This window comes from Typopeltis vanoorti, chromosome 12 (genome assembly GCF_054136105.1).
Source record: "Typopeltis vanoorti isolate ZY-2024b chromosome 12, IOZ_Tvanoo_1.0, whole genome shotgun sequence".
Taxonomy (NCBI): domain Eukaryota; kingdom Metazoa; phylum Arthropoda; class Arachnida; order Uropygi; family Thelyphonidae; genus Typopeltis; species Typopeltis vanoorti.
This window is the reverse complement of record NC_143560.1, coordinates 88,995,321-89,012,176: the sequence shown is the minus strand read 5'-3', so window position 1 is coordinate 89,012,176 and position 16,856 is coordinate 88,995,321. Positions and strand designations below refer to the sequence as shown.

The 16,856-nt window shown below is 34.8% G+C and overlaps 1 protein-coding gene across 1 annotated transcript in view; it reads right to left on the bottom strand.

Moving 5' to 3' along the window:
- Positions 1-16,622, bottom strand: part of LOC150100980 (nephrocystin-4-like) — a 173,582-nt gene extending 156,960 nt beyond the window's left edge. The window contains exon 1 of the mRNA XM_090401950.1: positions 16,470-16,622. Within this exon, the coding sequence (XP_090258076.1) occupies positions 16,470-16,622 (153 nt within the window). The remainder of the gene's footprint in view (positions 1-16,469) is intronic.
- Positions 16,623-16,856: the final 234 nt, after the last annotated feature.

Genomic DNA, 16,856 nt, shown 5'->3' with positions numbered 1-16,856 from the left:
TATTTTGGCTGTAGTCATTTTTCAGGAAGGTATTGCTGATAAATTCTAATTCATCTTGAAGTGCTTGTTCACTAGAGCAAATCTTCAAAGTCCTGTTTTTTAGTGTGTTAATGATAGCTGGTTTTTATGTTGGGTGGTGGTGGTGGTAAGAGTTTATGTGTATATATCGGCCAGTATGTGTAGGCTTCCGGTAAATAGTGAAGGAAAGACTGCCAGAACGAAGATATGTCACAAGTGTATCTAGAAAAGAGAACACAAATGAAGAAAGAACACAGGAGAAAACACAAAAACTGCGTGTCATTAATGCACTAAAAAACAGGGCTTCTCATGACTCTTGTGTTAAATTAGAACACCACTTTTGCTGTAATAAAATAATCTATATGAATTTGTTCTCTGGTGATGTTATAAATAGAATATAACTTTGATGTAACGTTTTTTTTTCTCCACTAGAGGTCAGGCCAGTAGAATAACAGTTAATCAAATCATCGTCTCTTCAGCATACTGTTTGAAATGTAAGAGACTCTCTCTCTCTCTCTCTCTCTGTGTTGGGGAGGGGGATATATATATATATATATATATATATATATATATATATATATATATACAGGGTGTTCGGGATAAATTTGACATATTTATAATTAATTATATTTTTCCGTAAGTTACATGTATTAACACACACTTCTCTTCATTTAAAAGTTTGGACCCTTCTTCATTCATATACAAGATGTCAGAAAGGATGGATAGCTGGAACCCACCTGAATCATGGAAGAGAATAACTTGTATCATGATGATTCGTGCCCGCCATCAAAATAAGGATATTACGACTGCTGCCCAATGCTCCCTGAATACAGTAAAAACAATCAGGCATGAACTAGAGACTTGCAATGGTGACTACGAGGATGTAGCAAGAAGAAAGATCCCTAGCAGACGATCTGATTGCGTTCGTACAGCAGAATTCCTCGCAAATCTGCAGGAACAGGTGTTGAAGAACCCTGGCATTGGAATTCGGGCTTTGTTCGTGGAGTTGCTAACTGTAGTCAAGCCCTGGATAACAAGGGTAGCCAATGGTAGGCCGTATGTATGGCAGCAGGATTCGGCCCCTTGCCACACCTCTGGGAAAAGTCAAAAATGGTTGTCTGAAAATTTCTACGACTTCACCAGTCCAAATGTTTAGCCTCCAAACTCCCCAGACCTTAACCCCATGGATTATTTTGTATGGGACGCAGTTGAAAAAGACACCAATCGCACTTCCAGTAATACAAAAGCCCAGTTAATGGATAAAATTAAAACAGTTTTTGCGGGCCCTTCCCAGGGAGACTGTAGCATCAGCTTGTTCGAGGTTCCGAAGCAGAATTGAAGCTGTGATCGATGCTAATGGTGGTTATTTTGAGTAAATCTTGTTGATAGTATTGTAATTAACTCTGCCTGTAATGTTTTTTTGTCAATTCATTAAATTTAATAGATACAAAGAAGATTTTCTTTTTCCTTATGAAACTGTCAAATTTATCCCGAGCACCCTGTATATGACAGAATGATCATTGACTCGGTTAACATACATAGTTTTATGAAAAAAAATTGAATGACTAGAACCGAGATTTAATTAAAAAGGTTTTAATATAAACACACTACTAGTTTTGGCCTGTAACAGCCTTCTTCAGGTGACATTATAAAAGAAAAAACACTAAACATTGAGGGTTAAAAGACTATGAACAACATAGACAGTCTTTATACATAATTAGCATGAAAACGTTGTAGTTGTATTTGAAGCTGTTCTTTCATTTGTTGCATTGTTGGGAGAGTGCGTGCTTGCTGCATCACATGAACGCCAGTACATGATTACAGCTGAATGACTATCTGGGAGGTTGTAGCTTAAGTTGTTATTTAGATGAACAGGATTGAAGATGATTTCTCTTGATTCCACAATTTTTCTCTCTATTTCGTCACTGCAACGGAAGATGTTTGTAGATTTTTCCCAGCAGACTTTGTGACTTTGGTTATCATCATTAGGATTAGCCGAGAAAAGGATATGACTTGATAATGCACTTGCTCGCTGTCTCTTGTAAGTGATGTCTCTCATGTGTTCTTCCATACGCATTTCGACAGATTTGTCTGTCTGCCCAAAATAAGGAATATCGCAGTCACCTTGTTCACTCCACTTCCAAAGATCCGTTCCTTAATTAGCCACCCAAAACCTTGTCATCATCAACTCAAATACCCTGGCGTATATAAAATATTATGTGACTGCGATATTCCTTATTTCGGGCAGACAGACAAATCTGTCGAAATGCGTATGGAAGAACACATGAGAGACATTACTTACAAGAGACAGCGAGCAAGTGCATTATCAAGTCATATCCTTTTCTCGGCTAATCCTAATGATGATAACCAAAGTCACAAAGTCTGCTGGGAAAAATCTACAAACATCTTCCGTTGCAGTGACGAAATAGAGAGAAAAATTGTGGAATCGAGAGAAATCATCTTCAATCCTGTTCATCTAAATAACAACTTAAGCTACCTCCCAGATAGTCATTCAGCTGTAATCATGTATTGGCGTTCACGTGATGCAGCAAGCATGCACTCTCCCAATAATGCAACAAATGAAAGAACAGTTTCAAATACAACTACAACGTTTTCATAGTAATTATGTATAAAGACTGTCTATGTTGTTCATAGTCTTTTAACCCTCAATGTTTAGTGTTTTTTCTTTTATAATGTCACCTGAAGAAGGCTGTTACAGGCCGAAACTAGTAGTGTGTTTATATTAAAACCTTTTTAATTAAATCTCGGTTCTAGTCATTCAATTTTTTTTTTTTTCATAAAAATATATATATATATAGCTCGAAGATAGCTACATATATTTGGGAATTTTAGAAGCATCAGAAATTCTGCACAATAAGATCAAAGAAAAAACTAGAGAAGAATACATAAGGCGGCTAAGAAAACTCCTCAAGTCAATGCTTAACGCTGGAAATTTGATAAAGTAATTAACACCCAGGCCATACTTGTCTTGAGATATTCAGCAGGCATTGTTGAATGGATCCAGCTAGCGTTGGAGCATTTAGACCGAAAAACTCGAAAATTGATGACAATGAAACATGCCCTCAATCCTCGAAGTGACATTGATAGGCTCTACTTATCACGCAAAAAAGGAAGCAAAGGATTACTACAAACAAAGCAAGTTGTTGAAGAAGAAAAATGAAATCTGAATGATTATCTGCAGCAAACAATGGCAAAATTTCTAATTGAGGTAAAAAAAAAGGTTTATTTAAAACCCATGGAGACAAAATTGGAGTACAAGACCAACCAAGTAAAAGTGAGAACTGAAAGATGGAAAAATAAGGCACTGCATAGAAAGTACCTTCACAGCATAGAGGACAGCATTGACAGCAACGTGACCTGGCAATGGTTGAGAAATGGAGCACTAAAGGAAGAAACAGACTCGGTAATTTTTGCAGCACAAGAATAGGCTATTAAAACCAATGTTATGAAGGCAAAAATACAAAAAATTCAAGAAGACAGTAAATACAGATTGTGCAAAGAGAGGGAAGAAACAGTAGACCACATTACAAGTGGGTGCAGCAAAACTGCACAAATTGAGTACCATAAAAGGCACGATAATGTATCTAAGATAATTCACTAGCATTTATGTAAAAAAGTACGAGTTTAAAGTATCTAAAGACTACTGGAAGCATAAAGTTTACCAAAAGGTGATTGAGAATGAAAAGCTAAAATACTCTGGAATTTTAAAATCCAGACTGATAAAAGCTTGGAATGTAATACACCTGATATAACAGTGGTTGAAAAAAGTGAAAACAAGGATGTTCAGTTTATCGAAACATCAGTACTGGGAGATAGACAAATTGACGAAAAAGAAACTGAAAAAATTACAAAGTATCACAAGTTGCAAATCAAAGTTGAACAATATGGCAAAAGAAAACGAAAGTTGTTCTCATAATAATAGATGCTTCACGCATCACTCAAGTTAGATGGATTAAAAACTGGGCAGTTGCAAAAGGCTGCTTTGTATGGTACAACATTCATATTCAGAAGGTATTTCCACAATTCATAGGCCCTTGAGTAGGGCTTGAATTAGTGGAATATAACCAGCCTTTTACTTAAGGCTGAGGAAGCAAATCAAGCTTGGATGAATATTATATGTGTGTGTACTCTAGATGATGACCTTAATATGCATTTCATAATACACTTTCAGTTCAGAAAGTTCAACTGTCTTCTAGCGTAACACATTCAACATTACAGCTTCAGAACCATGTCTATTTGATTTTGCACTGAAATACCAACTATCAAGAGATTCTGTTGGATTGGAGTCTTTTACTTAGGATCCATTCAATGAAATCATCATAAGGTCGTTCAAGTTCATGACCAGTTTGGTTCATAGTTTGTGTTTAATGTAATTTACTGAGCTAAAGTCCTGTATTTGTCCTCACAATTTCAGCAATGTGTCCTCTCAATTTTAGATCTCTATAAACCATCACTGTGATATCTTATTTCCTCCAATCCCTCTGATATATTCCCACCAAGTGTATACTCTACATTCCATCTTTATTTCCCAAATGTTAAAACTTTACACTCTGAAACATCAAAGTGGCATCCCCACACACATGCACATTTGCTCAGTCCATTCAAGTCCTCTTATAAAGTCACATCTACTCTACTCCTCATAGTTCATCTCAACTTTGTATCATTTGCAAACAACTGAATATTGCCATTCAAACCTTCCACAATATCATTAACATACAAGTTAAACAAAAATGGCCTTAAAACAGCCCCTTGAAACACATCACTGGTGATTTCCTCTTCTGGGATACTACTTTCCTATATACAACTTGCTGATACCTATCAGATAGCCAATCTCCAATCCAATGCACTAACATCTAATCCCATCTGTTCTAGTTTAACTATCAACTTAGCATGTGGCAATGTATCTAAAGCCTTTGGAAAATCTAAGTATACCACCATCTTTCCATCTCCCTCCTCCTATGCCCTTGTCACTTTATTGTAATAAGTTAGTAGATTACTAAAACATGACCTTCCTTTAGAAATTTGCTGTCCATCAAAAGAGAATGCTACTGTTGTTAACCCAATTCTGGATCTTGGTTCTTACTAACCACTCCTACAGCACTTTAATTACAACACTCGACACAGAAATTGGCCTATAATTTGAAACTTGAGTTCTGTCACCTCCCTCATAAAGCAAATATTGTCTTCCTTCCACCACTTTGGAAGTGGACCCAATGTAAGACTGCTAAACAAGGATATCAAGGTAGATGTCAACTCTCTGACACATTTCCTTGAAATATGTGGTGATAAGCTGCTTGAAAAGAAGTCAATGGATAGACCCACGGGCATGGTGCCATGTAATGAATCACGTGTGTAAAATTGGAGGAATATGATGCTTCCAAGTCAGTGGAGCTGTATATAGGTTAAATGGTTGCAAAAAAGGAACTGAAGGAGTTTGAAAGAGACATTGTAAATAGGATGCCATGTTGCATACCTATCTGTTTAGCAAATTATTGACCAAATTTAGCTATTCAAGGTCAACAATCAGTGATGCCATACTGAGATGGAAGTGCAGAGAGTCAACTGCAGGTGCTAACCACAGTGGACAACCCACCACACTCACTGAACATGACTTGACCAACATATTGAATGTGAAGTCCCAGACACTGACGGAAACACAAATCTACACAAAAACATTCAGAACAGATGCTCCCAACATAAGTTTTCATGGTAGGACTGCAATACGCAAGGTTTGGCCTTACATATTGTGGGGCCACGAATACTAAACTCCAAGAGGTATCTGAACATTCTGGACTATTTCCTATTCCTATTTTGTGGTGTTTCTATGGGATTGAACATTGTCACTTTCAAGAAGACAATGCACCATGTCATAAGGCTGTTGCTGCTGCTGTAACTGAGTGGTTTGTGGATATGAACATCACTATACTTGACTCGTCTCCACAGAGCCCTGATCTCAATCCTACTGAACATCTGTGGGTTGAACTCGAGCATCAGGTGAGGTCAAGGGACATCCACCCCCAAAACAGGCCATGACTACATTACATGCCTACAGGAAGAATAGTCCAAAATTCCCATTGATTGCTATTGTATGCTTGTGGAAAGTACCCATAGGGTTTGCTGTAGTCACTGCAGCAAAAGGAAGTCCTATATTTTATTAATGTGGGCACCATGGCTGTTTGTTCCTCACACTATGGTGTTCGTTGACTTCTTTCCAAGTAGTGTATATTGAAATAAAGGGCTGGTAATAATGAAAAAACTTAGGAGACAATCAGAAGGTATTCCATAGAAAGAGGATCAAGTTGAAAGGAGACAGATGCTACTTGGGCATTTCCAAAGGTGAAAAGGCTAAACAAGATAGGAGTAAAAGTTATTAATGAAGGGATTAAGTATGAAATCTGGAAGCAAAAGGCACCATGGAGGAAACACAACATATTTTCCTCACAATGCAGTTGGTCAAGACAGCAAAAGTGCAGTATGAGCAGAAGTTAGTCAATCCAACACAGAAAAAATTCTAGCCAGCTTTTTCAACATGTGGCTGGAAGAAGAAAGAATGACTATGAAAGAATGATGTTAGCTGATGACATGAGCAGGCGATATAATTAAAGTATTCCATTAGCAGTTTATCACTGTATTTCTTCCTCAAGAATGCAATATTATGAGAAGGGGAATGTAGAGGACACAATGGAGGAGAAACTCCATTGTGTCCTCTTAATTAAAACATTTTAATTAAAACTTAATTAAAATCTTCTACTTAATAAAACAGTAGAACTTGGCAATATATCACCATGTATCTTGAAGGAACACTCCAGGGAATTAATGGCACCCTCGACACACCTGCTTAACATGAGTTTTGCAACAGGACAAGTCCCAAAGAAATGGAAAGAAGGAAACACTGTTCCTCACAAAGGTGGTGATGATGAGGGGAGAGGGATGACAATGAGGCTACTAACAGGTCATCTGTGTATTTGAAGTCGTGGTTAAGTTACAGAGATTGGTGAAGACCAGGTTTTAGAACTGGGTTGTTAATAGCAATATTCTCTATGATGGTCAGCATAGGTTGGTTTGTTAAGAGGAGTCATGTTTTAACAATATGCTCATGTACTACAACAAGGTGACAAATTTAGTAAAAAGGGAGATGCATATATAGTGGTATACTGGATTTTGCAAAGTATAAGATCTTGAAATTTGGTAGGTAGGTAATGTTTGAATAAGAAGAGGGGATATGATTGAGTTGGTGAGGGGTTGGTACTAGATTAATGTGAAAGAGATTTTTCATAGAATAGAGCAAGACAAGGGTAAAACAAGTGGCCATCCTGGAAACTATATGAGGGTGTAAGCAAAAGAGTAAGAAGGTGGTTCTTTGAATGAAGGTGAAGTGAAACATATTGCCTGAAAGTGTGGTGCAAAAACTTTGAATGGATTTAGGGCATGGTTCAATGAACTTTTTGTATGAGAGTATGAACTTCTGCAATGAGTCTTTTGACTCCATGAAGGTCGAGGTTAGCAATAATAATAAAGAAACATTAAAATGTGTATTGAATTTTGTCAATATTTTGCAGAAAGGTTTTGAAAATATAAGTGTGAAAAATTAAGTTAAATTTAAATGTTTCGTATCTTGTTCAACAAAAGTAAACTTTACCTACATAGGGAATGGAAAGAAATAGGAGTCAATTCCTCTATTGAAATGAATTGTATAGGCATAAATCAAATGCCTACTACTGTGAATTTTCGAAATGAACGGAAAACAGTCAGTATCATCTGCCAATTAAATTACATTATTCAATCTCTTCACATCAGTAGGCTATGGCTTTCATTTTGGAAGGTCACCGACAAATACTAGTATACTAATTTAGCAATAATAATAAAGAAAAGGTTAGCAATAATAATAAAGAAACATTAAAATGTGTATTGAATTTTGTCAATATTTTGCAGAAAGGTTTTGAAAATATAAGTGTGAAAAATTAAGTTAAATTTAAATGTTTCGTATCTTGTTCAACAAAAGTAAACTTTACCTACATAGGGAATGGAAAGAAATAGGAGTCAATTCCTCTATTGAAATGAATTGTATAGGCATAAATCAAATGCCTACTACTGTGAATTTTCGAAATGAACGGAAAACAGTCAGTATCATCTGCCAATTAAATTACATTATTCAATCTCTTCACATCAGTAGGCTATGGCTTTCATTTTGGAAGGTCACCGACAAATACTAGTATACTAATTTGTCATGTACTTATTTTAATTTTTTTTTTTTTTATGCGATGAAAATTAAAACCTGTTTTGAACACATTAGAAAGTTTCATTTAGAACAGGCATGGGCAACCTTCCCTAGTTCAGGTGCCAAATTATCATTCTGTCTCCGAGTCAAGGGCTGGACCAAATTATTAAATAAAATAAATTAATATTAAATGAATTAAAACAAGATGCTACTTCATATTTCATTTATTTATAATATAATGCTTTGGTATAAAGCTGTACATAAATTTTCTAATATAATGAACGACATAACAATTTAATGTGAAGATTGGCCTTGTACTTCAACTACGAGACTATCAATATTGATGTTAATATTACTTAAGGATAATCACATAGAATTTTCGAGGTTTTTGTCCGTTATTCTTGTGCGAATTTTTGATTTATTGTATTTCACCCTCAAAAAAACCTGTTCACACATATATGTACTGCCAAAAAGACAAATGATTTCTCTTGAAAAGGCGCATAAATTTGTATATTTTTCTTCCACCAAATAAAATTTATAAAAATCCGTCAAAGCAATGTTGTTAAATTGTGATTTTAGCACTAAATCCACCTGAAGCTCAATAAGTTCAATTTGTAAGTTTTCTGGCACATTATTTACATCAGCATCCATCAGACGAGCAAATATAGCAAATGTAGTCTTTGTTTTTGAAGTCGGCAAACCTTGTATCAAATTGCTATATTAGTGCCTTCAGTTCATCTCCATAACAATTATAAGGGATAATTTTATGAGTTGCTAGAGTAGGAAAATGATAACAATTTTTAGCTCTTATCTGACTTTTCAACAATCTTAGTTTATTACAAAAAGCTTTGACATGTCCATGCAGTTCATGAACCAATTGTCCTTGTTTTTGCAATTTAAGATTCAGTTCATTTAGGTATCTGGTGACATCTACGAGGAATGCTAAATCACACACCCACTCATCATCTTTTACTTGGCTAATTGTGTTTCCTTTTATGTCCATAAAATCTGCAATGTCTTGTCTCAGATCATAAAATCGTTTTAACATTTTACCTTTACTCAACCACCTCACTTCACAATAATAAGACACATCTTCATAATCCGAAAATAGGTCTGCCAAATACTCCTTAAATTGGCGGTGATTAAGTGCACGTGACTTAATAAAGTCACGTGCTACTACAACTTCCATAACATTTGTGAATTTAATCGATTTCGCACACAGATTTTGTTGGTGGATAATGCAGTGAAAATTTGTTAAATTTTCCAGATGGATCTGTGGTTCTATTGCTTTTTCATGAACTATTCCAATAAATCCCTTCTGTGCACCAACCATTGCAGGGGCTCCATCAGTGCATATGCCAGATAGTGAACTCCATTTAAGCCCAAATCTCTCAAAGGCTGTGTTGACTGTTTCAAATATATCTTCACCGGTAGTTGTTCCTTTTAATGGCCGAAGTGCCAATAATTCTTCTGTGATGTTGAAATCTGCATCAACTCATCGAATAAATATTACTAGTTGTGCTGTATCGGAGGCTTCGGTGCTGTCATCCAAAGCAATTGAAAATGCTTCCAATCTAGCAATCTTCTCTTTTAAACTTTTTTTGATATCATCAGCCATAATTTCTATCCGTCAGACAACAGTACGTCTCGACAAACAAATATTCTCGAAGTCTTTTTTCTTTTCAGGACATATACTTGCAACATCCAGCAGACATTCTTTGATAAATTCTCCTTCACCAAATGACCTAGAATGCTTAGTGATTTTTTCGCTTACCACAAAGCTGGCTTTGAAAATGCTGTGGTGCTGCGTTCTTTGCTTGTTGAACATTTGCTGCTGGGCATCCAAGTTCTTCTTCAACTTCTGTATTTCATCTTTTCGTAGTTGTCCATCAATTTTTGGGTGATCTGCATGTCTTGAAGTAAAACGTCTCTTCAAGTTGTATTCTTTGTTGACGGATACGGATTCGTTGCACAGCAAACATACAGGCAAACCTTTATTCAAAATAAAATAATAATCCTCTGTCCAGCTGTCTTGAAATTGACGATTCTCTGCATCTACCTTTCTTTTTTTTTTTTTTTTTTGCAATAACTCCTGACATTGTCCCAAATTTATAAGCGATATTCAGAACTGTCAAACAAAACTGTCTTTTACACCACAGGCACCGAACAAAACATAACATCAATGCAGGCACTGAACAAAGCACAACAACACCAGCGTAAGTATCGAGCTGACACGTTGTAACACATTTGCACACGCCACTAGTCAAAGTGAGAAAGAGACCGTGGTTGGAGAAAACAGTGTGTTTTGTGCAAGTCATATGACGTCAGCTTAATGTGAGTTAGTAGAACACACCATGTTTTCTCCCACCATGAATCAGACAAACTTCGCTGAAATAGATTAGGGCCAGATCAAAAGAAGTATAGGGCAGGATCTGGCCCGCAGGTTGCCCACAAGTGATTTAGAACATGAAATAGAAACCGATAACTGAAGATCATAAAAAAGAATGGAAAAACTTGAACAAGACTTAAAAATGCAGCCTATGACTAGCTCCCACCCCCCCAAAAAAAAAGACTCAAAATAGAAAACCATCTTTAAACATAATAATAAGGAAAACATACAGATGGGCCAAATAAACATAGATTAATAATAGAAGACCTTGAAATAGAACAACAAACTCAAGGGTACGCAAATAAATAAATAAATAAATAAAAGAAATGAATGATCCACAGAACTTTCCAATCAAGAGCAATGATGACAAAGTCATATTTGAAACTGAAATAATTAAGAAAACATGGAATGAATACATTTCACATCTTTTCAGAGATGAGAGAAATAATACCACTGTCTTACCATAATAATACCACAATTTAACAATCTTGAAGATAAACCTCCACTATTAAAAGATGGAATGCTAAGAACTATAGAGTAAATGAAGATAGAAAATTCAGCAGAGCAATATGACATGCATACAAAAATGTTAAAAGCCATAGAAGAAAATGGAAAAGAAGAGCTAAGAAATATGAAGATTTCAGACTAATAAACCTAATGAACCATGTAATGAAATTAATATCGTGAATTATACCGGAAAAAATAAAATGAAAACAGCAAATGAAATGAAGAATATCCAAAGCAGATTTATGAAAACAAGACCAACAAAAGAGGGTACCTTTAATATTAGAATGATACTAGAAAGAAACCTGGAAATGTAGGAAGATGTTTATTTTTTACTTAAATAAAGAGCCAATATGCTTCATTTCGGCGATGTAACATTATTTAAATTAAGGGGATATTAAATCCCACATAAAATTTAAACTATAAAAGTATCGGTGGATACTAGCATAAGCCAAAGCACGTAGTACAAACTAGGGCAACTCATAGCAACAGTGGGTAAAAAAAAATTTATTTTTGTTTTATAAATTATAATAAATCACTTAACAGCATTCACCTTGAGAAATTAACAGAAACATTAATAAAGAAAAGAATAGACAGAAATGACAGAAGAAAAGTGATATCCTATATATACTGGTACTGAACTTCAAACATAAAATTCTACCCCGAACTGTCAGAAACTTACCAAATATAAAAAAGTTGTTAGGGTTATGTGCTTTCTCCTATTCTGTTCAATTGGTACAGTGAAGAGATTTTTGAAAGTACTGCTGAGAGATTATGCAGTATTTAAGTGCTGAGAAACAGTGAGAGAAAGACTTACAAAAATTAATGGAGCAAATAAATACACAAAATAAAAAATATGGTTTTCAATTAAATTTAAAAAAATACTAATGTCATGATAGCAAGCAGGAAAAAAAAACAACAACTGAGAACATTAAGAGAAAGAAGCAAAAACAATGATAAAGAAAGAAATTTTAGTGTTCTTCTAGATGCAAACATCCAGAAGAGCACTGAAAATCTCATCAGCACTAAAATGGAACTAATAAAGTGCACACAGAAAAGTAAAATATCATATATATGTAGGTCATATTATGAAGAATTATTATTATTATTATAAATGGGCATTCCCATAAAGTCTGCAGACTTATTGTAGGAGGTCCATTTCAAAAACATTAATTATCAATAACTGTCATATTCTGCCTTGAAATCATTCACCAATATACAGGGCCATCACCAGATTAGATCGCATGCCCTGAGGCAAAAAATTAAATATCGCTCCTAATGGATTATAAATCAAAAATATAAGAAAATCTCCAATTGCTATTTTGTTTTTATTACAAGAAAAATATTAATGCAAAAAAATTACATAATGATATTAATTAAATGTTTGCACTACAGGGATATCGCACGATAAAACTGTTTATAAGCTCTTCTAAATTTAAATTATAAGCTATGTTCGCTTCTATCGATATAGCTTCTAGACCAACCAATATCTTTCTTGGGTCATTGCTGTTCACAAATAATTTTTAATCAGTTTAAGCTTGGAAAAATTTGCTATCCTAACAGCAATTGTTAGCGTAGCGACGGTGCCTACAGCAAAATGACTGAACGAGCGCCCTTATTAAGCAGCGCCATGAGGCAGGCCACCTCTATGCTATACCCTGTTGATAGTATTGCCAATACACAACTGACTGGCAATCTATTCCACTCATTTACCACTTTCCGAGCAAAAATTCTAGTCCTCACTCCCTTGCTAACCACACTCTTACTCAATTTCCACAGATGACCTATTAGTTTTCTTCACATTATTCATGTACTGAAATATTTTCTCCATGTCAATCCTGTAAAATCCAATAAGTAACTTATGTCTCTATCATATCCCCCCCCCCTTATTCACTGATTAGCCAGCTTCTGAAACCCACAAATCTTCAATCTCTCCTCATATGGAACATTACTCAGACCTGACACCATCTTAGTTGCTCACTTGTGAATCTGCTCAACATCATCCACATCTCCAAGAAACCCAGGTGACCAGATATATGTGTGTGTGTGTGTGTGCTGTAATCCAAATGATGCCTTATCAAAGCCTTATAAAGAGGAATAATAACTTGCTTATCTCTACATGTTAGAGTGTTCTTCAATAACCAGGGAATCCTAAGAGCTGTTTGCAAAACCTTACACTTTGCCACATTAAACTGACATCCATTCATCTTTGCCTACATTGCTAGTCTATTTAAATCATCCTGGTAAAATATTATCATCATCCTTATTAACTACTACTCTATCCGATTTTGTGTCATCTGCAAACAACTGAATATTTTCCCTCAGATCATTTTCTGTATCATTAACGAACAAATTAAACAGTAGATGCCCAAGTACAGAGTCTGTGGCATACCACTAGTCAAATGCTTCTACAGGACTCAGCTCCTGGTAATCCCCCCCCCCTCCATGCACCCAGATATGAACTGATTTCCTACACATAAGTTTCCATCTCATCAAGAACAATACACAAAAAAGTTTAAATTAAGTACCATTAATCAGCCAGATGTAAGACAAGGATGTGCATTATTTCCACTATTATTCAGCATCTATATGGATAAAATCATGAAGGAAAGTGGCTATTCAGAGTTATGTGGTGGTTTGAACTCGATATATGGTTTAATGGCAATGCTATTATTGTTCCTTATGTCTGTGGCACCTCAGAAAAAAAATAGCCAGAACTCTAAAAAAAGTACAATCTCTGCATGGCATTCAAACCTTATCTAAAGCTGGCTACCCTCATCCACTCTTCCAAGGATCATCTACCCCCCCCACCTCTAGCTGGCCTGGTTGGTCAAGTGGTTATCCGCTCTGCAATCAAGAGACTGCAGGTTCAAATTCCACCAAGGGCATGGATGTTTGTGATTGTCCTACTAACCATTTACCATATGTACTGCTGTAAACCTGTATAACATTTTTACTTATCTTATTACTTATTACATTACATTACATTTATATTACATTACTTATTACATTATTACTTATCTTATTAAGATCAAAATGGGAGATCAGCTAACATCCACAGAAGAACATGAAAATATATTTGTCATCATAAGTATGATCAGTTAGTGTTTGCACAGTATCAAATGGATGATGAAGATGATTCTCAGGCCTCCTGCTCAGTATAGCTAAGGCTAGCCAACAGCACTCATATAGGGCAGTCCTGATAGGACTTGAGGCTTCGAGTCTAATCATTGCAACTTATTGCTTTTGCAAATTTGTGTGTTTCAGAAATTTTAATACAGTTTCCCTCACAATATCTCAGGGAAAGACTGAGATGAAATATAGTAGTGATTGTTAAATCTTGAATAGAAGAAATTATAGTAATATAATACCTATTGTTTGACTTTAACACGTATCAAAAATCCTGCTAAAATACTTGTCTGTTAATAAGAGAAATTGAGTGTAAATGTGATAACGTTAATGTCTTTTCCTTTAAATTTTGAATATTGTATTATCAAGTGTTTTGTATGAGAAAAATAGAAATTGTATATGTGGTGAATTGTGCATAAGTATACTAAGGTCAAGCTAAAGTTCCAGATAAAATAAGAGGATTAATTAGTGACCTGAGGCTAACACGAATGCAAAGGTCAACATTGCATAGGGGTTTCCTGTGGAAATGCAATGATATCGGGTGCACAGTATCGAGGTGCCGAGTGGACGATGACGTAAGAGTGGGAAGGTCATATAGGATATATAGAGAATCTGATGTTATATAGAATCTGATGTTAATAGATAATTCCTTAACCTGAGTTTTATGTGATGATAATCTAACATAAGCTAAGTTTTTAAGGGGTTAGTTCTAGTCATGTAGTCACTGAAAAGTTCAAGATTAGTTAAGGGACAGGAATGTATATATTATATCGAGTTGCTTAATAGACCCTATATGCTAGACTCAGCTGAATTTATTGAGTGACAATTGTATATCTCTTTTTCTTAGTAATGAATAAATTCTTTTCTTCTCAAACAAATAACTTGCCTGATCACTAAATTCAATGCACTGCTCATAAACAGAACCTATGTGTATGTATTTTGATATAGTCACAACTGCAAAGTGAGAAACATATATGATTATAGTATAGGAATAAGATAGAGAATTAAGGATTGTGTGTCATATTGAGTGTTTTAATCTTGGATAAAATTAAGTTCTCTTGTCCTGTAAAATTTTGGTGGCACAGCTTAAACAAATAAATTTCCAAAATTTTTAATCAGATTGAGCACTAGTAATCTAACAAAGAATTTAGCTCTAGCCCAAGGCACTGTCTTTGTTATCAGAGTTTCGCACACTCGAGCAATATATTAGTAACGGCCATAAGATTGAAGTACTACCAAGGATTAAGATTAGACAAGAGGCAAAACACAACATATAAGTAAATAACAAAATTAGCAGATTTTTCAAAGACGAAGCCGAACAAGAATCAATTATAAGATTTAATTAATAACATAATATAAAATAACCAATGATTTTTACATGATTAAAGTACTGTTTAATTATTTATATCTGCTGTATTTATTCCATTAAAACCTATATACAATGTGCAAAGGAAAGCGGCATTAAACCCAATATTAAAATTAGAGATGTTCATTTCATATCTTTACTTTATGGAGATGATGTTATACTTCTATATAAATCTAGTACAAGTCAGCAGCATTATTTAACTAAATCGAATAACTATTGTAGTAAATATGGCATGAAAATCAGCAACAAAAAGACAAAGACTGAAAATATGCAGGACTATAGAAATTTTCACCTGTATTCTGAATGGAGAACCTATAGAACAAGTAAAACATTTTAACTATTTAGACACATTTTTTTGTGAATATGGCAAATTAAATGTTGAAAGAGATGACAGAATAAACAAAGATGATATTGTGTAGGGAGTCACAATAAATTTATATGGAACAGGAGAGAAAACTAACAGAATACAACCTCATTCAAACAAAATTTGGCTTATAGATTTTTTTTAAGTGCTCAAAGACTGGAGATCATAGATATGAGAGTACTGAGAAATAGAATAGTGAACATATTAAAAATGAGCATTAAGAAAGAACTTAACATCTTGAGAACTTGACAAACAGCATTCAGTAACGTGTAAGCAGAGAGAGAGACTATTAAGTGTCTCCGATGACCGAAATATAAGATCTGACACAAATGGGGATGGCAGACCACGTACCAATTTGAAGGAAACTTGTCGAAAAGCAGTTAGTAATCATGTAAACTTTTCATACAATTCTATCGTAGTATTATACTCTTTCACAGTGATGACAAAAATATCTACATACATTTTTATCTGCATCCTCCAAATGATAGATAGATAATCGAAATGGAAAATACTCTAAGTTCTTTCCCTTCTGTTTTCGCCACGGTGGCAAAAGAAACCTTTGCAAATAAAAAGGTTCATTCTTCTGCAATTCCAGTTTACCATTCAAAGTCATTTCAAACGAAACAAATATACCGCCTGCGTAACACGCTTAAAAAAAAAACAAAAACACTTCTGATCGTGTTGTTTCGCAATACGAAAACACCCACGTTATACTTTTATTCCTTAACTACATATATATATGAAATTATTAAGTTTCTTTGCTCAAAGATTGCTGCATATAGTTAAGCAAAATTAAATATAAAATTCACATTCTCATGAAATAACGAAATACTCCTTTCTAACAACA